Here is a 22,612-nt window from a genome sequence, read left to right as displayed (position 1 = left end):
CCCAACAGTACTCCGTTTTTTCCCCCTTGAGAACTAGATCGGCAGCATATGCCGGAGCCATTTCATTCAACAAGCCGACTTCTCGAGCGCCGGCTCGTCTTAGCCATAATAAAAAGTGGTATGTATAAAAACTGAGTACCACCCGAAGCTCTTTTATCTCATCAGCTGCTCCATCAGATGCAGTCGATTACAAAAGAAGGAAATTTGAGCGAGCTGGAAAACACTGCCTTTGTGACCAATAATACACAGAGCATAGGTGTCCACCATGAAATCCGGTGAGATTTGAAGCCTGAAATACCAAGAAAAAAAACTGAGGTACACCTAAGCACTTCTTATGAGTTGTGAGTGCGAAAGCATGTGCATCATTCTTGCTCTACGCGTGTTGGCGCGCCGGCTGGCGCTGACCTGGCGCTGCGTGTCCGGCGAATGGGAGCCTGGTCGACGTGCGCTAGCCAATGGGATCGAAACGGCGTAAAAGGTGCCATGGCTAACCGGCGAATGGGAGCTAGCTTGATTTGGAGAGCATTTAAGAGCCGTTTGCGTGGCTTCAAAGGTGATGACGTCGGCTCGCTTCATGAGACAGTTAATGCTTTCGCATTCAAAACCGAGTATGCACCCATGTCTCAATAAGTGCCCACCCCTTACTACAGAAACATTTCAAATATAAGCCGAGAAAATATGAAGTGTCCATCCCAACAAACTTCTGAGCCCACCGAGCTAACTGAAGTGCTTCACCACACTGGATGCCTCTTCAAGAAGACAGCGCGATGCAGTAGAGCAGGCTTGACGAGAGTGCCATGTCTGCTTTGAAAATTAGGGTTTTGCCAGACCCCTATATATCTCCTATACTGTTCAATCGGATCAAACAAAAACCTGCCCTACCACGTAGCTTTTCTGCTTTCAAACCGAACAAGCACTCATCCCCATATTTTTAAATGATCTCCCGTACAAGAAAACAGTGCCAAATAAATGCCAGGGCAATGATAGACAAAACAGGAGCACTCTGTACTGTTTCTGTCTATTTTTTTCCTTACGTTTATTAGGTGCCGCTTTCTCGTACACGACAGACCTACCAGCCCAAACCACCACTTGCTATCTTTAACTTTGCATGACACTTGCTCGGTATTTTACGGTATGTTACATGAAACTGGTCCAGAGCGCCTACGCAAACTTCCGCACCTGAGTGCACCTAATAACATTGCTCTCAATAACTCAAGAAAAAAGTAAGCTTTGCTCACGGTTCATACGTAGCGCGAGGTAGTTCTTACAAGATTTGATTGTGGAAGAAGGAAACAATGCTCTTGGCCTTTGGAATTTGTATGTCTTAATTGATAAAATAATTTACAGCTAATCTAAATGCCACCAAGATATATTTTAATTTGCTACATAAAGAAGAAAATAATTGATGCTCCGCAAGGAGCTGCACTTTTAAGGCGTTAGCGTTATAGGGCCAGCCAACCTCAGGAGCTGCCCAAGCACAAAATGTGTAGGTAGGTCAGTTTCTAACCACTAGACGATTCCGAAAAAGAGCGGCGACCGGTGCCAGAGATTGAACCCGCCACCGGCGTGGAAGCCGAGTGCGGTGCTGACCGAGCTACAAGCCCAGCACGCAAAAACGAAAGGAGCAGAAGCAGGTGGTGTAAGGTGGCACGAAGAGCAGAGGGGTGGAAAGAGCGAGAAAGCGTGCTTCACTTCTCTAGGTGACCCAGAAAATTCAGTGCAAAGGCTTTGCATCCGGGGGGTGCTGAAGGGAAGCGCGCTCAGTGTCAGAAAGAGACAATGGTGTGATGCAATTCGTTTCCATAAGAAACCCTGCCCCAGGCACCATCCAAACTATAAGCACCGCTTAACCTTTAAAGCTACAGCATTTAAATGCGATTGGGAGGTTGACCAAACATGCCGCCAATTTTGATGACTACAGTTCTTTGGGGAAATACAAGTACATCCCATAAATTGAAAGAAAGACGAGGGACCCACTTTCAGGTCGTGCGCAGTCTGGTTGACGAGCTGCAGCCGCTGGTTGGCCAGGTAAGTGGAGGAGATGTCACGCATCTCGTCCCCGATGTTGTCGATCATCTGCTCCAGGCTGTCCGTGTCATCCAGCAGGGCGTGCACGCACTCGCCACACTCTGCGTCCGTAAGCAACGCACATCGGTGAATTGTGCTGTGTGCACATTTAGACGGCAAGAAGTGAACACAGCCCCAATGTACATCTGGTCCCTACTTTCCTGCAAAGCACTTGGGTGAGTCAATCGCTGCAATCCATAAAGAGAGCTCGGTAAATGACAAGGCTGTAAATACAGTCTAAGCTCGTTACAACAAACATTTGGATATAACATACCGATCTATGAAGTTCGGTTGGTTTTCCTTTACATGCCATTGACTCAACTTCATATCTGATACAACATACTCCTCTTACAACAGACCGAAATCTCGGTCAAAATCAAAGTCTGTTATAACCAGCTTAAACTCTATGTTTAGGCTTAAAGAACTGTCTTTGCTGAGACAGTAGGTGCGATGAAACGTCATGCCCAGTCGCGCAGCGCACAATGCTTTTTAAGTCTTAACATATATCCAGCCTCATCATTTGCCAAGCTCGCTCTGTAAATCAGAACGACTGGAATGTAGACTTTTCAGATTTCTTAGAACTGTAGCTGAGAAATTTATCCAGTGCAGTACAACTGCCAACCTGGGGTCTTTAACGTGCACTGCGCAATGGTGACAGACGACCGCACGTCGGTACGATGTTTGTAAAGATAGAAATGGGTAGCGGTGGAGACTGAGCCCGGGATCCCTGGGGTCTGCAGCACGAGCATTCGCTCCTCATGCTACGAGCCGGTATGCAATAACACACTCGGCCATCCATCGCACCACGCATAGTTCAGTCTAAATATTTTAACTGCTTCTTCAATTCTACTGGCTGTAATGCGCAACGGTTCCTTTACCACACGTGATGTGCGCAATAAAACTAAAGCAGACGAGAGTAGAAAGTTGGGCTTGTTGGTGATTCCTAAAGATTAAAAAGCGCGACAGGACAACGGACACAGAAGGAGACACAGACACAGTGCTTATCGCTGTGTCTGTGTCTCCTTCTGTGTCCGTTGTCCTCTCATGCTTTTTAATCATTAAAATAAAGCAGTTGAATTATATGTGCCACCCAGAGAGGTTGTCAGCCTATGACAAACCTTAAAAAAATCTTTTTAACCTTTTGATTTATACGATTGGTTGCAACGTTTACGTGTTCTGTCACAGAAGGACACCTACTCCTTTTGCTTCCTTTTTTCTGGCACTTATTCTTTGAATCTATAGGGTGCAATTCATCTGCAGGCATCTGTCTTAGGACGATGACATGAGGTCATTCTGCAACATAACACGACGCGTCTTTCTTTTCTGTGTTCAAGGATTCTGAAACTTTGTGACAGACCCCCCCTCTCTCTTGACTGTCAGCAAAGAAAACCCCTCCCACTAGAGGCAGTGGTACAACAAAGCAGTGCACAAGCCTAGAGAACATTGTCAACAGTAGTGCAGATATTAGGAAGCCTGACGTCACTTGACAAGGTGACGCCACGTCACACCATGACATCACATGACATTGCGAACTCTTCATACATTCACAAAACCCTCACAATGTGACCACGCATTTAAGGCGCCCTATTTGAGCCTGTCATGGCTGGTGAATGGAAGCCCACCCTTGCAGCCCTCGCGCTCCACGAAGACCCATCGGTAGGGGCACCGGTCACACTTGTCCCCTTCCACGCCGGGCAGGCACTGGCACTGGCCCGTCTGCTGGTTGCACACGGCACCCGCCGAAAACTTGGCCGCACAGTTGCACGCTGAAACACGAGGCACATTGTTGGACGACATTCGGAGAGCATCTGCCACATGAAACGCCCTCCGACGAACCATAAAAATTAATTTTCCATGCAAAGCACTGAAATATGATGCCAGGACACTACCCCAAATATGTTTTTTCTATAGAGTTTCTATAAAAAGCAAGCTTGAACCAAAACCAGAGGACAAGGACAGAGAAGAATGTGATGTCAGACTCAAGAAGTCCTTGGGGTCATTTCAGTCCCCTGAACCTTTTTGTTGAAAGTTTATCTAAATTGACATGTTTTTCTGCATTTCAGTGGTAATAAAATTGTGCGTTATGGATTTTATATATTTATTAATGAATATGTATCTGACTCAGGCAGCCTATTACTTCTAAGATACATATTGAGAATTGAAGCGCTCCCCTGGGCCGACGACTTTGTTGGTGATGGTGAGATTGTTTAACGAAAGCCAGGTCGACTGGCTTCGACGAAATCCATTCTCTAACTGCCTTTTTTGCTCCAGCTTGCTCTCTCTACCCATCTGACCTTGTTTTTTAGAGCCAAACGACAATCCCTCGCAGTCACTATTCGGCATTCAACGCTACACATTACTTGATTTTCTTGAGGACCTAATTTTTGCCAATTTCGCAACTTGAACAATTTCCAAAAACATCTTTTACGCGAATATATCACCCCATGGGGAAAGGGGTAATATTCGCCCCTTTCCCATAACATTTTACTCCAAATCGCAAAACTTTGTGCCTCCAAAAATGACTAAATATTGAGCTCGCAAAGATAAAGTTCTTTACAGTATCCAACAATATAACAAGGTCTGCACCCTCATCGTTATCATACATGACTGAGGAAAAAAAAAGTGGGGGAAGCGCCAAACAGTGGATTCTCCACAGGTGGTTTTTGCACAAAATCAAAGTTCAATCACTGGCCACAAACAATTTTTCTCGATAGTTACGCCCTCATAGTTGCGTTCCTCTAATACTATTACAGGCACCCATAAATGACTTGTCACTACAGTAACTGAAACAAGTTTCCAACAGGTGCGTTTAATGTCCTATACTGCACGAGCATGCAAAGTGGTACAAAAGCGGCAAGAAATTACAACCCAGGAGGCAGTGGCAGGGTCCGCCAGTGGTCGCAATTCTCGCTGTTGGTCTCAAAAGTGCGAGCAAAGAAGGCGAAGCTACGAACGGGTCGCCACTGTCACAGCCTTTCAACTCCTGGCTGCCGGAGTCTCCGTCGACTGACCCTACAGCAAAACAGACGTCCACCATAACTGCCGCTTCACCCCTGCTTAAATCACAGTCAGCAACTAAACGCGACATCACGAGGCGGAAATTGAAAAGCCAAAAACGAGGATTGAAAAGCCAAAAACGAGGACACGACGAACACATGAGGCGGCACCAAGAGGCGAATATCGGGAAACCAGAAATAAAGGCGCAATGAACGCCACGATTGAAGATGCGCCGGTATTGTGGGCGCTCGCGAAAGAGCCACTCACAGATGCATCCGTCGGCCGAATAGCGCCAGTAGCCCGGCTCGCAGACGTCGCAGCGCGGCCCTCCAGCCCCCGGCTGGCAGGGGCACTGTCCCGTCTCCAGGTCACACTGCTTGGACTGAGAGGCCAGGCTGCAGTCGCACGAGCGGCAGCCTCGGCACTCCGAGAACCCCCAGTGGTTGGGCTGCACGGCCAGACACACGCCCACTCACTCACCGCAAGCCCAAGGGCGGTTTGTCCGCCCAAAATGTTGAGCATCCTTAAAAGGCGGGCCAAGAAGAACACGCCGGTACTTTAGAACTTCTAGGCAAAACAGCGATGAGGAAAGAGCCACTGGGAACAAAACCAGCAGCATGAGCTTCAACCATTTCAACTGGCTGACATCCTTCCTTCACTGCAGAAATGACACGTAAAAGTTTACTGCCGATTAAAATAACGACCAGAAGTCCTTTCATCTGGTGCCGAAACCCAGAAATGAGGTGCAATAGAAAGAACCCGGTCGGTCAACTCGAGAGCATCTTCAGCAGCCAACAAAGGCCGAAAATATGTCCCATCAAGCCACGACTGACCATTCTTGAAGCACGTAAACAGAAACTTTTCAGCTCTCAACAAATGTTACATAAAAAACTTTCAGCCTTTCCACTCTGGTGAAGAAGGAAGACCAGCAAAGCTGTACTATGGTCAGACGACCTCAAGGACAACTTGTTGGACGACTTCTTAGACGACGCCTACAGAAATTCAGCCTTTCCACTCTGGTGAAAACCAGAGTAAAAAGGCTGGAAACGTTGCCGCCATCTATGAGCGGCGGTAGCAACCAGACAACCGGCAAGCCAGTTGTCTGGTTGCCACCGTCACTCACAGATGGTGGTAGCTGTCCAGAGTTTTGTGTCATCATTTGTTTGCTGACGAACACGATGCTGGGGAAACTAGCCCTTAACAGCTCCGCTGTAAAAAGAAAGTAGTTTTTTGAAGCACATTTTTTTTAACACATGCAGTTCGACGAGATAAATCTTTTGGCGTTTGAATTTTTTTAAATGGTCCACAAACAGAGAGGTTATGGTCATAAGATGAGAAGCTGATAAGCTCGAAAATTACTCCACTAGGGAAAGCACTCCGACACAAGTATGCCACGGCACCAATACATATGCTCGTTGACGATGACACAAGACATCTGTTTCTCATTTGCATTATACCGATTCCATGGGTTTACTCTAGGCACGAGGGGATTTTGAGTTCAAAGCGAATTTGATGCGGATAGTGATTTTGGCCGAATATTTTCTAATCGAATATGGAAGAGTTTCTCTGAGCCTTTCACTACTGCACCATGCTTAAACGAAAATCCTGCTGAACTCATAAGGGTGTTCCCAAGCTTTCACTTAGAAGTCCATTTCTAAGCTAAATTCATATATAACTATATTTATGGACTGCGGCCTCAGAAAGTTTAATGCCTAAGGTTTTAAACTTTTAGAGATACCCCGAAATACCTACCGTAGAATACTGTGCATCCACCCATTCCGCACTAAGCGCCTACCCTCAAAATTTAAAATATCTAAAAAAATATGCACAGGACATATATATAAGGGTGGTTCAAGTGACCAGGCTCGACCTAAAATGGGCCATATAAATCAACGCCTGCATGTAGCCATGTAAACTTTTCGTCAAAGGTGTATCTGTTTCACAGGTCGGTTTTTTCTTGTAAAATTACAAAGTGTAGTTCTCTTTTAGTAAAAAAAATTGGGCCAAGAAACCTGCCAGGGTCTATGGCGGACGGCGACCCAGACGACCAAGTCCAGTAGCAGGGTGTGTTTTGCGTTCGTATTGATAGATGGCGTCGGAGAGCAGTGCCTAAAGGTGCAGCCGACCAGCGAAAGATAGCAGACGAAATCCGTTGGCAGAAAAAGCGCCACCGTTATGCAGACGCGTTTCTTTACTTAAGTTTTGCTTTTATTGTTTGCATTTATTTTTTAACCGAAGGTACACTTCAAAAAGATTATATTCATTTTAATAAACCACGGTGGTCGCGAGCCGTCGCAATCAGGAGGGAGCGCCATCTATCAATACGAATGCCAAACACACCCCGCTACCGGAACTCTGTCATCTGCATTGCTGCCTGCCTTAGACCCTGGCAAGGTTCTTGGCCTTAATGTTTACAGAAAGAGAGCTACGCTTTTGTAATTTTACAAGAAAAAACCGACCTGTGAAATACACCTTTGACGAAAAGTTTACATGGCTACGTGCAGGAGTCGATTTTTACGGTCCATTTTAGATCAAGCCTGGTGACTTGAACCACCCTACATGTAAAATTGATGACCTCACATGCGCCCATCCCCTATTTTTTCGCGATTATCTTCAAATTTTGAGTACCTGCTTGATCGGTATTTTACGGTAATCGAGGGGATTTATACTACATCTTTGTGCATAAAAAAAATCTTTTCTTCAATCTCGTATTTTATGTACAACGAAAAGGCAGTCACTAATGATAAACGCAGGTTGCCCTCTAATATATGCTCCTGCATAATAAGCACAGTCTAATTCTTTTCATTTTACCGCTACACAGATGATAACGTTCACAAAGCTCACGCAACTCCAATATTTACTTTTCCAAGCGCTGGTCGCGGCAGCATAGCCCCATTGAGCAGGTTTCTTACCGAGCACCGGTACGCTCCGGAGAAACAGCACCCACGGAGCTACCTTCTGCGGGTGCTGCTTCTCCACGGAGCACCAGTGCTCGGCAAGAAACACAGTACTCGGGATTGACCCGCCGTCATCAACACTGAAGAAATATTAATATCACAGTCACCTGGAAGCAAATTTTGAATAGTGTATTAATCGAAACTATTATTTGAAAATTTCTACGATCCTAGTCACTCCCAAGCTGTTTTCCCATCAAAAGATAAAATGTTATTTGTATGCTTCCAATGAAACTACAGTTTTCATAGAGACGTATCCTCGACTGTTCCTTTTTCTTCTACTTTGAAACTTCCTCTTTTCCTGCCTCAGTCTCAGGCTAACATCAGAACAGTTTTCACTCGGCCAAATGGGAGGCCACCACGAGACAGCGTATACCACTCATACTGCCAGAGGGTGCAGGATGACACAGCGATATTGCGGTGATGAGCGGTCAACTACGGCAGCTTACTGCGCAACGGTCGCAGAGGCTCCCTTCCACGTTGGAGTGGCAGTTGCAGGTGCCCTGGAGGGGATTGCAGGAGTGCATGCCGCACTGGTTGCAGGAGCACTCTGCGAGAGAAAGCACGCAGGCTCCCGTTACACTGCCGGCAATGGATGCAGTTGCTTCAAAGCTACGGGGCCCTCTTACACAATAAACGATCGAGTGCAATGTTGCGAGTAAATGCCTGCGTATGTAATCCCTTTACAACATTTCATGTTACAATGTACCACAATGGGCGTTACGATGTACTGCAACAGACATTTCGAGCAACCTAGTTTCTAAGATAAAAGAACCCTTACGCAGGTTCTTTCTTTTTAAATGGTGATACCTCTAAAAATTACCCCCTGCGTCATAAGTCCCGCAACTTCTCACCCAATGATGATGCCACTATTACAGAACACTTTGTAAGATACTAAACCTGCAAATACGCTATCCTTCACAATATCTGCACAGTAACAGTGCACAAAGGTTTCATTCTCACACCCTAGAGAAGGGAAGCATCTTAATTTAAGATGTTTCCATTCCCTAGTTGGACTGTCAGTTGGAGCAGGCAAGCGCTTACTGCGACAGTCCTTGACCGAGATGGCGTCGCCGTAGAATCCCGGAGCGCACAGTTCGCAGGCGGGTCCGGACGTGTTGTTGAGGCACAGCACGCACTCCCCCGTCACCGAGTCACAAGAGGCCGGGTTGGCCGGGTCAATGTTGCCGCTGCACTCGCACGGCTTGCAGCTGCTGCCAATCACGTCGGGCTCGCCAAAGTAGCCCGCATCACAGCTGCATGGAAGACCGGTTTTTTCATTTAGCCAAAACTCTGTGAGCCTGCTTTGTGACTGTGCAACAAAGAGCGTGCATGCATGAAAGAAAAATAATTAAGGCTCAAAAAATGCACATATCCAGGAGAAACTGAATCTCTCGTGAAACTCTCGGTAAAATGCCTATAGACCAACATCAGGGTGTTTACAAACAAGTCCGTGTTTGAAAACACCAGGTGTGAGCACTGCGTGTGCACAGAAACCAGATTCACGCATAAAGTATCTGCGCCCGTAGCAGCGTCATAGCAGTGGTGCGACGTCAGTCGTGCGTCTATGCATGGGACTCGTATGTCAAAAGACCAAATACGTGCAGAATGATACATTGATAGACCGAAGCAGCCAATGAGCCTATGCCAATAGAAGGTATCAACAGACCAATAGGTCATCAGTTTTGTCCATCCAAAGTTTTGCTCGAGTTTGCAGTTGTTCCAACACACTCCGAGATGCCTCGGCCCATTAACAGGTTAAAACAAGACAGGTCATGCTTACACGTCGCAACGAGGTCCGTAGTAGCCCTTCTTACAGTTGCAGCTAATCTCTTGTCCGCTCGGAGACACTTCGCAGCTGTCGGCGAAGCTGGAAAAGAAATAAAAAGAAGCGGGTGTCAAGCAGTCGTCTTCGATTTCCTGTCACTGGAACTCACTTGTTGGAGGGCAACGGGATCGGGCAGGCACAGATGAGGCAGTTGTCGTGGTTCCCCCTGGTGGCATCCCCGTGGTAACCGGGTAGGCACATTTAGGGACCAATATTGGATATCCCGTACAGCTTTATTTCTTTATTCGTTAAAAACATAACTTTCACACCTGCTGTCTTAAAGAAACTTGGCACTCTTCGTGCACAAACTTAGTGAACATCTCACTCGCCTCCAAATATCATCTTTGCAGCAGTCCTAGGTTTACAGTGACGAGCGAAATAAATTTCCCACTCGGATCAATTAAGGTGGCGGCCCTCTTTGTTTTTCGGAAAATTACTCCAACTCCTTTTTCGGCCGCAACTAGAGAAATTACCCCTAATTACGACTCAAACTCAATATATAAGAAGTGGAGAACAGCTAAATGCCCTTCTGCCCCAGCACTCATGCAACGTCACCCTCAACTTATCAGCTCAAAAAGCAAAAGTTTCGTCTGTGCGCGCTTCCGCCGCCACAGCTTGGCATGCGAAAAGGCGCCGCAGGCTGCTGAACGCGTCTCACAGTCGAACGCCAGCTCCTCCGCTAGCGGCGCTGCTCGCGTTTTTCAAAGCGCCTCCTATAGTTCCCGCACGGAGTGTATAGGTAATTTTCGTAACTAAAAAGAGTGTAAAGTTTTTTTCGGAGAGGCCTTGTACAATTTTTAAACAATAAGGAACTGATAGTTAGCAATAGCTGTACGACAAAAGTGTGTAGTCAACAACTGATACAAGTGATGCAGGTAAGTAATTGTAGTCATTCAATGTTCAAGGAATGAATTATGCACATGACATATTAGCCCTAAGAAAGGCCATCAACTCCGCAGGTTAGCCTCCAAACAAAGCAACCTGATGATGAAGCGTTTTATGGTGCAAAATGCACCAAACTAGGTTACACATCACATTCTTTTAGTATGACATGTGACCTGAGAGACACGTGTTGTATTGGAACTTGTGTAACAGGCCAGTGCTAGAAATAAAACTGTGTAATCAATCGAACAAGATGAGAGGATGATCCCCCGGCGAAAGAACAGGCTGAAAGGGCACAAAATATCTAAACGAATCTCGCAAAAACGATGGCACCATTTTTACTCGGCACCAGAACCAAGCCATGGAATGGGTGGGATGGACACAACATCTGAGCAGTGTGCAGAGCGCGGCGGAAGCAAAGCAGCCCGTGCAGCGCACCTGTCGGCAGAGCAGGTTGTAGTTGCAGTGGTGGAAGTTTGCCCTGCCCGTGGCCAGCCGGTCGGCGCCCGACAGCACCAGGTCTGCGGCCACAGAGCCGTCATTGTCCAGCGAGTGGTAGAAGAAGACCAGGGCGTGCGGCCCGGCCCTGGGCACTCGCAGGTCCAGCCGCAGGGACCCGTGGTCTTCGTCCAGGTGAGCCATGGGCCCGCTGTGCAGCTCCTGGGGACGACCGCCACAATGATGGGGATCACGGGTCTTATGACGCAAAAAAGAACTGCTTTGTAGGCTATACTGTGTCCAAACTAGGTTATATTGCTGCGAACGGAACAGTGATGGAAGCATACACAGCTACAACACGGGATAACTGCGTATGTATATACATTTATATGCATATTTATAAAAAGCCAAAAGGAAAGCATTGTTATCATTTTGATATAAGAAGCTAAGGATGTGTTCTCTTTTTCGTTAAATTTTTGTGCTCCATATAGCGTGCAAGAGCAGACGCTGACAGATGCTTATATACCGTTCCGATGTTTACAAAATCACAGCCAGCATGCTATCTTTTCCGCCGAGCACACGCTTATTCATTGATTCGGAAAGCGAGCAAAGCACCCACCATGCGCACGAATATTGAGCACTGCACCGGCTTTAAGCCCTTTGTTTACAAACTACTCGGCTATTGAACACCACACAGCTCAGCTCGCGATCTTCATGGCCTAGCATGCGCATGTTCGTTGCAACAGAAAGCGAGTAATGCATGCATAAGTACGAACATTGAAAACTGTACCGGTCAAAAGTCCTTCTCTGCCTACGATTGCAATTTGTACATGATCAAACGATAGTCATCATTTATCCACGTCTAAAGAATGGATTGCACGAAGCGAAGTTTAACAGCGAAATTCTCGCTGCTAAACTCCATCGCAACGCACTGCCTCCTATTTGTTGTCACCAGACGAGCCCGGTACATGCAATCAAGGTGCCGGTTGTGCTGGCGACTCCATAACTTGTGACAGTACAGAGGTTGTCTGCAAATGAAGACAACCAGCGTATACAACCAATGCACAACGCAATCGACAAATGTGGCGTTCACGTTAAATAGGTGCATTCAAATGGTTGAAACGTGGTTCTAACTTTGGAGCCAGTTCTACATCACTGGCTCATGTTCCGCGAACAATATCTACAGCTCGCCTAAATCGACGGTCAACAACTTGTGTCCCAAGCCAACCCTGAGCTGCATACCCAACTGGGAGCAGGTCGTTTGTTCCGGAAAAGTTTAGCACCATCTAGAAGGAAGAGACTACAAATAAATTGCCGGTGAATCCCTCTTAAGAAAGCACTGTTTTAGTACGAACTTCAATGCAAATTCAGCCCGCAGCGGTACTATAAAATTATATCATGGCTCAAATACTGGTCTAAAAAATGAAAAAAGTGGTAGATCACAAAAAAAAATAGCTGCATTTTTAAAATAGTAATTTCCAAAACTATGATATATTAGGGAGTTTTTAGTGCCAAAGACCCATGTCTTCCCTTAAAGGGTAACTCGAATTAGTTGTCGAACTAAAATAAGTGACTGGTATCGATTCACGGAGACTAAATACGAGCACTGCCAAAATATTACGCTAATGAGAAAGTGCGATCCACTCTAAAACCGATATTAAAGATGTTACCACCAGCTTATCCTCGGGCATTCGGCGAGTTGGCGTCGGGGCCCAAGAAACCTTGGGCCCCGTCGTCACGTCCGCACTCAAGCAGGTTACTTGTTCGTATTGCCACTTCCCTTACCATGCTTTTCTGCTTTGTTTTCAGCTGTCCCAGCGTAAGATTTCTGCTCGTTATGTTACGCTTTAGTGGTTGTTGATTGTAAGTGCTCCTCAGCGACCGTGCACAAAGATTCTCGACTCCCTGCTCGCTCAATCGGGTCGTGCTGCCGAAGTGCGAGGAGCCCAAGGGACTGGCATCGTTGCACAATGCCGAGCACTCCTTGCCAAGCTGTGGGTTGTGCAAACAACCTGCTGCGCAACCCAAGCTTGTGTTTTCACCGGTTCCTCAAAAACTCAGAGTTGAGGAGGGTGTGGGTCGACGCCGTTTGTCGAATCGATTCTGGAGGACCGTGGGCACCGAAACCTTCACTGGCGGCCATAATCGAGTTCGTTCCTGTGTTTGTGCCTGGAATCAAACTTTAGTATTCAAAGAGGGAAGGAAATTACGGCAGCCGTACACCTATGCGCTAGATACCCTGGTTTCTTGTCCCCGCGTAGTGACTTCAAAATTCCTCTTCCGGGTGGTTAACCCGTCGAGAGCGATACCCACCTTGATCAGCAAACCGGCCCAGGGCCGGTAGATACATTGAGGTCTACCTACTATCTACCTACTATTGACGCCTACCTACATTGTAAGCGTCATTTGAAGTGCTGCCACACGGTTCTCAGACAAAGCACACGAGTTGGAGATATCCACAAGAAAGCTTTTCAAGCCACTGCCCGAGCCGAGCTCTCGTACCTCCAGGACGTCCGCGTCGTCGATAATTTGCACGGGGGCACCCTGTCCGTCCGCTCCCTGGGCGGCGGCCACCGGCACGGCCGTGTCCGGCAGGGCCGGGTAGCGCAGTTGGCGGCAAGGGCCCGCCATGTTGCCCCCCCGCAGGCACGGGTGGCGCACCCGCTCCTGCAGCAGCGTCGCCTCGTAGAAGGCCTCGGGCAGCAGCACCATGTAGTCCTGGGAATGCGGGGCCACACTCACTCCCACGTTCCGGGGGGCCGACCCAGCGAATCAAATCAAAGTTTTACGTGCCAAACCAATGAAGGGCATTCGGTACGCCTAAGCGTACTAAATAACCGAGGATCGAGTTCAACTGCCCGGGGACCTTTTTACACGCAACCGAAATGTTGGCTCCCAGCAATAAGCCTCCATCAAATTGCAGGGACCTCGGCCGAGATTCGGACCTGCCACTTGGGGATCCGTAGGCCGGTGCTTTGCCTCAAGACCACCAAGGCGGCAGGCCGACGCGCAGCCTTCCTCCCCGTGGGTATGGTGGCAGAACGTGTCTCCGACTGGTGTAATTACTGCATCCTCACACGTCCTCTCTCAATTTCTGACTGAGGACATCGCAGAAGTGGCGCGCCATCGCCTGCCGTGACCCCCGGCGGCGTCGCAGCCGTGGAGTTCTACAGCAGGTCGCACACGAGCTTGACAATCCACAGACGCTTGAGCAGCCAGGAGTTGGCATGCCACGACGACGACGCCACCCTCGCTCGCTTGCCTCTTTTTGCAAAACTTCTACGACCAACTGCCAGGATTGCAACGTCCGACAACGTGACATGCCAGCTCCCGCGACATACTCTGTAGCCACTTCGGGACCACTTCACTGCGTGGGAGGGACAGGATGCTAAGTACACCGGCCAAAGACGCGTCCCGGGCAGGCAGGGACCACGCATCCGCTACGTACCAGGAAGACGGGCCGGGGGGCCTTGATGGAAAGGGTCCATCGGCCGGGGTTCAGCACGAAGGGGAGGGCAGTGACCCCGTCCTGCCCCACCACCCCCTGGAAGCGGGGCTCTCGGCTCGGGGGCAGCACCAGCACCTACTCGTGCGGCGATGTCGTGGCGGCGCTCTCAAGACGGCAAAAACGCCCGTGTCGTCGTGTTTGTTTACTTCGACTACAGTGGTGATTTCTAAGCATTTGTGTCCACGAACATCGCCCGGATTTCTTATTTGGCGCAATTCATGCGTGTGCTCAAGTTCAAGGTATTACTGGCGCGTAGCGTATGAAGGATACGAATTTTCACGCGTTTTCATCTCCGGAGAAAAGTGATTAGGGTTAGCAATCCTGAACGCTCGCAACGTCCGTCCGCAACCCGCGACGCCATTAAAAGGCTGCGCCAGGCAAAAGCCGCTAATTTCTTTTAAAATGTGTGACGCACTTGAGACATAACTGTACTAGTCTATTGAAATAAAGACTTTCCTCAAACTAAGCTTATTTTTTCATCTAACATAAAATAAATTCTTTTACAAAGGTAAGTTGTCTCATGGCATGTATTTTGGCCTGAAAAATTGATGTTTTGGTTATAGTGCGGTACCGCTTATAGTGCGGATTTTCGCGACTCCCCAGACATACGTTATATGCGGTCTACACTGTATACCTATAGGGAGTATTCACTGGACGCCACATTTGTGGGTGCTGTTTAGAGCGCATGCTCCGAACGAGCTCACATCAATAGGCTGCTAAGACCGGCACTCTTCATGGGCCGGAATGCACGTTGCAAAAGGACTGTGGAAGCTCGCAATCAGCACGCGCTCAGCAGTCGCGCACACAGCTATGGCCGCCAGTGAATACTCCCTATATGCTCAACAAATGATAGCATTAGGATTAGTCCCTGCATTATACTGTCAAGAATTGTGTCTTTGTATACTGATGTAGATGCCCTCTAAGCAGTGCGAATAGGGCAAGGTGGAAAACGATCTTAGTCTTGGGCAGGGTGTAAGATAGACAGGTGGGGAAACGGCCCATAGAAGCCTACCGCAGCGCCGTGACCGGATTGTGTACTTGTCTGCTTGCGGGTACCCCCGATTTGCGACAGATGGTGCTGCGGCGAGAGGAAAAAAAGTCGGAATCGGATTTGCGTGCAACTCTACGGGAGAGTGGGCAAAATAAACCGAGAGCACGACAGTCCCCCATTGAAAATCCACGAGAAACCATCTCCGTCAGTTTAGCTGGTCGCCACCGGTCGCCCACCCGGAGTGAGAGTTTGCGGTGCTCCACATAGATGGCGCCACAGAAAAAGAGAAAACCGAGGGGGACACAATCCGGTCGCTCATCTGACTCTCGTTTCCCCACCTGTCTACCTTACACCCTGGTCTTGGGCCCGTTCCATTTCAAGTATAGAGTAAGACTCAGTCAGACCCAACAAGCAAATGGACAGTTTCCTAGTTCTCAGAGATTCAAATACGGTACCAACTTCAGTGCTAAAGTTTGGTGATTTGCGCATACCTGCGAGAGAAAACTGTGCTAAAGGATCGGGGTAATGCCCACATTAAGATGAACACCGCTGTTGAGAGCTCCCAGGTGCTGGTCCCGTCCCAGGTGAAAACCATGCAGTCCACTTTCAGCTGGATTAGGCAACCAGTCTTAGCTGGATCCATTCAGATTGTCTGATTTTCAGCTGGAGGCATCTGAGACCACACATGTCAGGCGACATAATAACAAGACATTGCATGTCGTGTTGCGTGGTGCTCCAAACAACGTCGTCATGCGAAGCGTCATGTGATGCAACACACCATATCATGTGATGCTGATGAATCACTGCAATGTCACTCTTGCTATAATTATATATTAACAGTTCACCCGCAGCTGCATTATGAAACTGGTCCCAGCCGGATCCAGCTAAGACCAGTTCCATAATCCAGCACATTTTTGTGTCTTTTCTTATACAGACTCTCCCGTAACAGATTGTAAGGTTATATGGTATAACAGTGCTGTCTCGTCCATAGGGACGCCTCCGTTCCCCAAAACATTGCGAGTTGTTCATTATAACGAGACAAAAAAATGTGTATTTACCCAATTCATCCTAGAAAACCTTGCCTATATAAAGGGGGCATCCATTTTAATGGGGTTCGTATTAACGACACATGACTGTACAACGTACAGTGCAATCCACTTATAACGATAATTAAAAAACCTGAAAATTCAATCGTTTTAAAAGGTTAGCACTGTATCTGAACTAGAAACCCTAGAAACTGATCATTATAAGCAGTACATTGTTTTATGTGGTATCGGTATAAGTGGATTGCACTGTAGCGAGTAGAGTATTTTTGTCTCTCACCTGAATGTTGGAGAAGATGGCGTAGCCCTTCCAGGAGAAGCCCGGGAAGAGGCCGCTGTCGAAGTCAAAGCGGGCGTTGACCCCGCTGGGGGTGTGTCCGTCCTCCACCTCGTACTTGTGCTGGTGCAGCGTGGGGAAGAAGTGCGCCTGCAGGGGCTCCGAGCAACGGCGCCCCGTGATGCGGGGCCGGCACTGGCACTGCCCGCTCCGGGCGTCGCACGAGCTGCCCACCGCTCCGCCCACGTCGCACTGGCAGTCTGCGCAACACAAAAGGAGCGGCACAGTGTTGCCAAACTATTACTTATGCCTATGCTTAAACGACAACTACGCTTCAGTTTTGAAAAAACAATGCAGTCCTCTTCAGTATTCTCTACGAAGGCCACACGTAAAATATTACGACCAAGTTCTCTCTAAATGTTTCTTAAACGGTCTGGCTGACTTTGGAAAGTGCCAAGTTGCCAAAATTGGGCGACTCTAACGGGCGTATTGAGGCACTGTTGACAGCGCAGTCGTAGCCGACATTGAGTTAAACGTCATCAATATTGCAATACTTTGTTTAAGCTGAAGTCTTGGCAGGCTTTCAGCGTTCCTGCCAAGCACGCACGCTCAAGCAGTGCAAGTACCGTTCGGGGCCACATGCTCAAGCTTGTAGCGTCGGCTGCATCAGGACTTAAGCTGAAACGAAGTCTACTTTTTGTTTGTTTTTACTTCCCCCGGCAAGCGTAATGGGGGACGTCACCAGCGTCTCTTCTCGGTGCTCGGCGGTATCCACGTGATTGGCTAAACACGCCTGCGCAGCCCGCTTCTCAGCCTTGGGAGAGCCGTCCAGCCGTCCTGCTGTTACCGCCGTCTGACACGTCTCAACCGTCGTCATCATCGCCTCGCCAGCCGCAATTATTGACTCTCGCGAGTTTTGTACACACTACGTGCACAGACTGATGCCGCAGTTATGCAGACCTTGTAAGATATCGTAGACACCAAAACGTGGTGAAGACTGCAGTGCAGAAGACACTTGCACCTTGCACACACCCGTCCTAAGTTACTTACCCTGATCCCGCCCATTGTTGCGTAGAAGATTATGTGACCGCACGTACCACGCAATAGCTATATTTTGGGCGGCCGGAAGCCAATGTTGCCTGACGGAGCCAAAGTTTTGGTTTCAGTGTCTGCTCATGTTTAAAGTAAGATTTCACAAAATATATCCCATTTCTTGAGAAGCAAATGATGTAGTGGCTTTTATTGGTGCTTTTAAATGTGAAATCACTCATAATTTTGAAATTTTCTGAATTGAGTGGAGCTGCCCTCTAACACAAATTGCCACCAAATTCACAAAAATAAAATACAGCGAACAAGTCAACAGAAATGCCTCCTACCACATATGAAAGGAGGTGCAAAAAACAGTGAGGATAAATAATTGTGTACAGCCAACTTTTCCCCAGCAGACAGCATCCTTTATGGTGGCTAGCACCTAACATCACAAAAGGTTAAAAAAAAAAAGAGAGATTAAAGGATTTAAAGATCTAGCACAAACCACACATGGAAGTGTGGTTTCTGCAGCACATTCTGTGAACACAGGTTTTTGTCAGCATGATTAGGCGTGTACATTTGTTTCAGAGGCCAAGTTCAGCTTTGTAAAGAACTGGTGGATCTCTGGCAGTCGCAGGAAAAACAAGGCAGTCATTGCTACAACTAGCAGACAATGCTCCTTTTGCACACCCATTAGTATATCCTCTGGGCAGAGCTTTGTTCTTTGACATATCACTTTCCTTTAGCCCCCGTCTCCCTGAAGCTTTTTGTGCTCAAATAATGCTGCTGCAATCTGGTGTCCTGTTTAGACCACCCTCACAGCTAACCTGGAGTCACTTCAAAATTGCAGTGCTCATATTATAATAACCAACTATCATCAAACACCCAGTGTTTCATTCATGAAAATTAACCTCTCTTTACCTCTTCTTTTATTGTGCCATAGGTTTCTATGTCTTCTCTACAAAATATATCATACTAATCCTCTCCTAAAAGAAACACTCTTCCTCGACCATCAGTTCAAAGTTGGCATTCCTCACTGTCGGGCCTCAGCCTATAACGATTCCTTCCAACCTAGAACATCATCAGAGTGGAACCACCTGCCTGCATCTATAATATCAATACCATCGTTAGATTTGTTTAAAACTACCATTAATAATAACTTTTGAAATCCCGTAACCGCGTTCAACTCATATGTATGTCTTTTTACTGTGTTCAGTTGCCCACTACCTTCTGTAATGCCCTTTCGGCCCCGAGGGTATTGCAATAAATAAATAAACAAGTAATAAAAAGTTCGCGAGCAAATACCTGCACAGTCAGTGAAATAGAGAGAGGATAACTACAAAAGAAAGTACAGTATGAGACAAGCAGTGAGGAAAAGAAGGTTGCCGTCCGGTCAGCGACCGAAAGCACCCCACTGCCCTGGATGCCCATCTACAGAAGACGGGAGTAAAATGCCAAGGCCCAGAGGCCAAGACCCACCCTGGCAGCCGAGCAGGTCCTGGTCCTGGAGGTGGAAGGTCCCGTCGAGGCACTCTGTGCACTGGTGCTGGCCCACGTTGGGCTTGCACAGGCACTGGCCGCTCTGGCCGTCGCACACCCGCAGCCCCCCCAGGGTGCCCGGGGAGTGGCACTCGCAGTCTGCGCAAGGGGAGGGAACGGCGGCGTTAGCAAACCACCTCGAGCGCTCCGGTTTTGAGGCATTGTACCTTAAAGCGTGGGTTCTCAAACAGGGTTCCCCAGAGCACCCTTAAGGGTTCCAGAAGCAGCCTCAAGGGTTCCTTGGAGCACCCCCAAGGGTTCTCCAGAGCACTCTCGAGGGTTCCCAAGAGCACCCTTAAGAGTTCCTTGGGGCACCCCCAAGGGTTCTCCAGAGCACTCTCGAGGGTTCCCAAGAGCACCCTTAAGAGTTCCTTGGAGCACCCCCAAGGGTTCTCCAGAGCACTCTCGAGGGTTCTCAAGAGCACCCTTAAGAGTTCCTTGGCGCACCCCCAAGGGTTCTCCAGAGCACCCTCGAGGGTTCCCCAGAGCACTCTCAAGCTCCCCAATTTCCTCGACCGCACTTGTCCCAAAGTAAAGTGCCTTTCCAGATTAAGTAGGCAGATTTGAGCCATTGATTGATGCTTAGCTATGAGCCAAGCACTATCTAGTAAGTGCATGATTGTTTAGAAGGCCTGTGGGCTTTTGTGCTGCTTTATTGCATAAGGAGGGGTTCCTTGGTCTTCAGTCGAGCCAGATAAAGGTTCCTCAAGGTCAGAAAGTTTTGAGAACTTGTGCTTCACTTTGTCCCCATTCTTCTAGTGCAGTCTCTAACAAAAGGCAAGATTAACTTTAAGAGCATGGGGGTGCTGCACAGATTTTGGATGGTTTCATAATGTTGCCAAGAAAACCACAACCTGACCAAGTGCATCTCCTCCCCTCAAATGCGAGCAAGCAGAATTGGGTTCTTTATGCTTTTCTTTAACCGATACCCGACACCGTAAGGCTTGAATAACAGGCTTAGGTTGAGCTAATTGGTACTTGTCAATACAAGGAAGTCAGCTTGAACATTAGACAAACACAGAGAGGTCTGTATGTTTGTTTTCTCTCTTTGCATTTGTCTAATGTTCAGGCTGACCTCCTTGCATTGACCCTAAGGAACGTCATGACAGGTGGTCCTGGTGCCTCAACCATTCTTTACCGATTTCTGACAGCGGAAGTTACAAACACTGTTTTCCTCTTTTGTCTAAAAAACAAAATGATGCTGTTTTAGACAAAAGAAAAAGCCAGGCACATGAGTGCACAGAGTTTGCACTGCCTCCACCAGATGCCATCACTCATGACGCCAAATTTACGCAGTGGTGGCAGTATTGAAAAGTCATTTTTGAGAACAAGACAAAGGAAGGAAGGACGAGTTCTTTTTCAGAGATCAATAAAGATAAGAATGGCTAAGTGGACAATTCCACGTGCAGATTCAAAGACGCTAACATTAATGAGACATGCCTTCAGCGGAATGGCGAGTTGCTGCCATTTGAACCGAATTCTCGAAACCCAATATGGCGACTGCACTGTCAACCGCAACAAAACACAAACAAAACAATTGTCGGCAAAGGGAGGAGAGATGCGACACTCCAAAAACTATGGCGGCAGAAAGCTCCTGGACGCGACATGAGGCCACGAGAGGTGACGCCAGAAGTGTGGAGGGATATGCCCTCAACGATGACCAAAACCAAGAGACGCCGTTGTACGAAAAGGAGAAATGACTTGGCGCCAACAGCTGTTCTGGTCACCGCCGGGGCCCCGAAGGGGACCAAGCGTGGTGTCATGTCGCCTCCAGAAGCTTTTGACCTCGACGCCAAAAGTGTATACGGTGTCTCTATGCCAGACTACACCCGAGCCTCACCCTCGCAACCCTGCGGGTCGCTCGGCTTGAGGTTCCAGTAGAGCGGGCGGCACTGGTCGCAGATGCGTCCCGTGACGCGCTCCTTGCACTCGCACAGCTCCCCGCTCGTCAGGCTGCCGCAGCCGCCAAACGTCGCCAGAATCCCCGCCGGGTTGCAGTTGCAGCCTGCGGGAAGCCACGCCCCCTTCCCCTTGAGACACCCTCGCAGACAACAAGCTTAGTAATTCTCAAAAACATCCGTGGGATGCCTTACAGATTGAAGGGGCAAAAACATTTACAAACTGTTACGTAAAATAGCTTAATGTACACTGCAAGATACTGTTAGAGAAAACAAAGAATTGGCAGTTTTTCTTGTCTTTTAGAATCGAAAGAGCATGATACAAATTACTAGTGTGGTGGAAAGGACTCGTCTGGGGCCCTCACCTAACGGCAAAATATAGTGGCCGCCGGTACGTGATTGAAGTGAAAAGCAAAAAAAGTGCCGATGGTGTATTCGCACTAACAGTGTCGCACAGTGTACACGCTATGTTCATACAAAACTGAGCTAGTAAGGCAGAAAAAGTACACAATGAAAAATTCAAGATTCGGCTTTGAAGTTTGTATTGGGAAGCTCGCAATGGGTGACTAGGTACGACAGAGTGTGAACGTAAGCCCAAATGGCAATATTTAGGTTTTTCGTCTTAAATTTGCTCAAAATATTTATCGCTGAAACACTGGTCTTGACAAGCAGAGATATATAAAAGCTCTTTCAACATTACAGATAAAAATGACTGCCGTAAAAATCAGATTCCTTTAAGAAAAGACGTACCACAACACCTCTTTTTTTATGTAGAGACAGCGCATGGTCCGAACTCCATTCTGTCATTCACTCTCACCATCACAACGAATAATGCGTTTTTTGTGTATTTTTGTTGAATATGTCAATATAAAGATAACAAACAAGAGCTAGAGAACTACAAAAACTGCATTTTCGAAAACCTTAGCTCGTGGAATTAACAAAAAAGTGTTAATGTCAATTACAGTGATGCCAATAAGCAAGTTCAAGTCAGTCATGATACATAGCAAGAATGTGAAAACCTTATGCCAATTTGTCCGTTATAGTAATGGACTGAGTTTGAGCACATGATATTGTCACGGATGAAAAAGGATAGACAAGCGTCAAACCGAAAATAAAGGATTTATCCGCAAACTTGCGCCAGAAGTAAAATAAAAAAAAAAA

At 47.6% G+C, this 22,612-nt stretch overlaps 1 protein-coding gene across 1 annotated transcript in view; it reads right to left on the bottom strand.

Moving 5' to 3' along the window:
• Positions 1-22,612, bottom strand: part of LOC120847166 (laminin subunit alpha-like) — a gene marked incomplete at its 5' end in the record, with an annotated part of 79,637 nt that overhangs the window by 37,002 nt on the left and 20,023 nt on the right. The window contains 14 exons of the mRNA XM_042287767.1: positions 1,978-2,129; positions 3,690-3,833; positions 5,332-5,512; positions 8,468-8,568; positions 9,063-9,274; positions 9,802-9,888; positions 9,956-10,012; positions 10,820-10,827; positions 11,065-11,388; positions 13,669-13,884; positions 14,615-14,749; positions 16,989-17,245; positions 19,494-19,652; positions 21,394-21,558. Of these exons, the coding sequence (XP_042143701.1) occupies positions 1,978-2,129; positions 3,690-3,833; positions 5,332-5,512; positions 8,468-8,568; positions 9,063-9,274; positions 9,802-9,888; positions 9,956-10,012; positions 10,820-10,827; positions 11,065-11,388; positions 13,669-13,884; positions 14,615-14,749; positions 16,989-17,245; positions 19,494-19,652; positions 21,394-21,558 (2,198 nt within the window). The remainder of the gene's footprint in view (positions 1-1,977; positions 2,130-3,689; positions 3,834-5,331; positions 5,513-8,467; positions 8,569-9,062; positions 9,275-9,801; positions 9,889-9,955; positions 10,013-10,819; positions 10,828-11,064; positions 11,389-13,668; positions 13,885-14,614; positions 14,750-16,988; positions 17,246-19,493; positions 19,653-21,393; positions 21,559-22,612) is intronic.

Source organism: Ixodes scapularis, unplaced genomic scaffold (assembly GCF_016920785.2).
Source record: "Ixodes scapularis isolate PalLabHiFi unplaced genomic scaffold, ASM1692078v2 ptg000303l_1___fragment_1__unscaffolded, whole genome shotgun sequence".
In the NCBI taxonomy this organism is placed as follows: domain Eukaryota; kingdom Metazoa; phylum Arthropoda; class Arachnida; order Ixodida; family Ixodidae; genus Ixodes; species Ixodes scapularis.
Note: the sequence above shows the minus strand (reverse complement) of the source record. Positions and strands in the feature narration are given on the sequence as shown.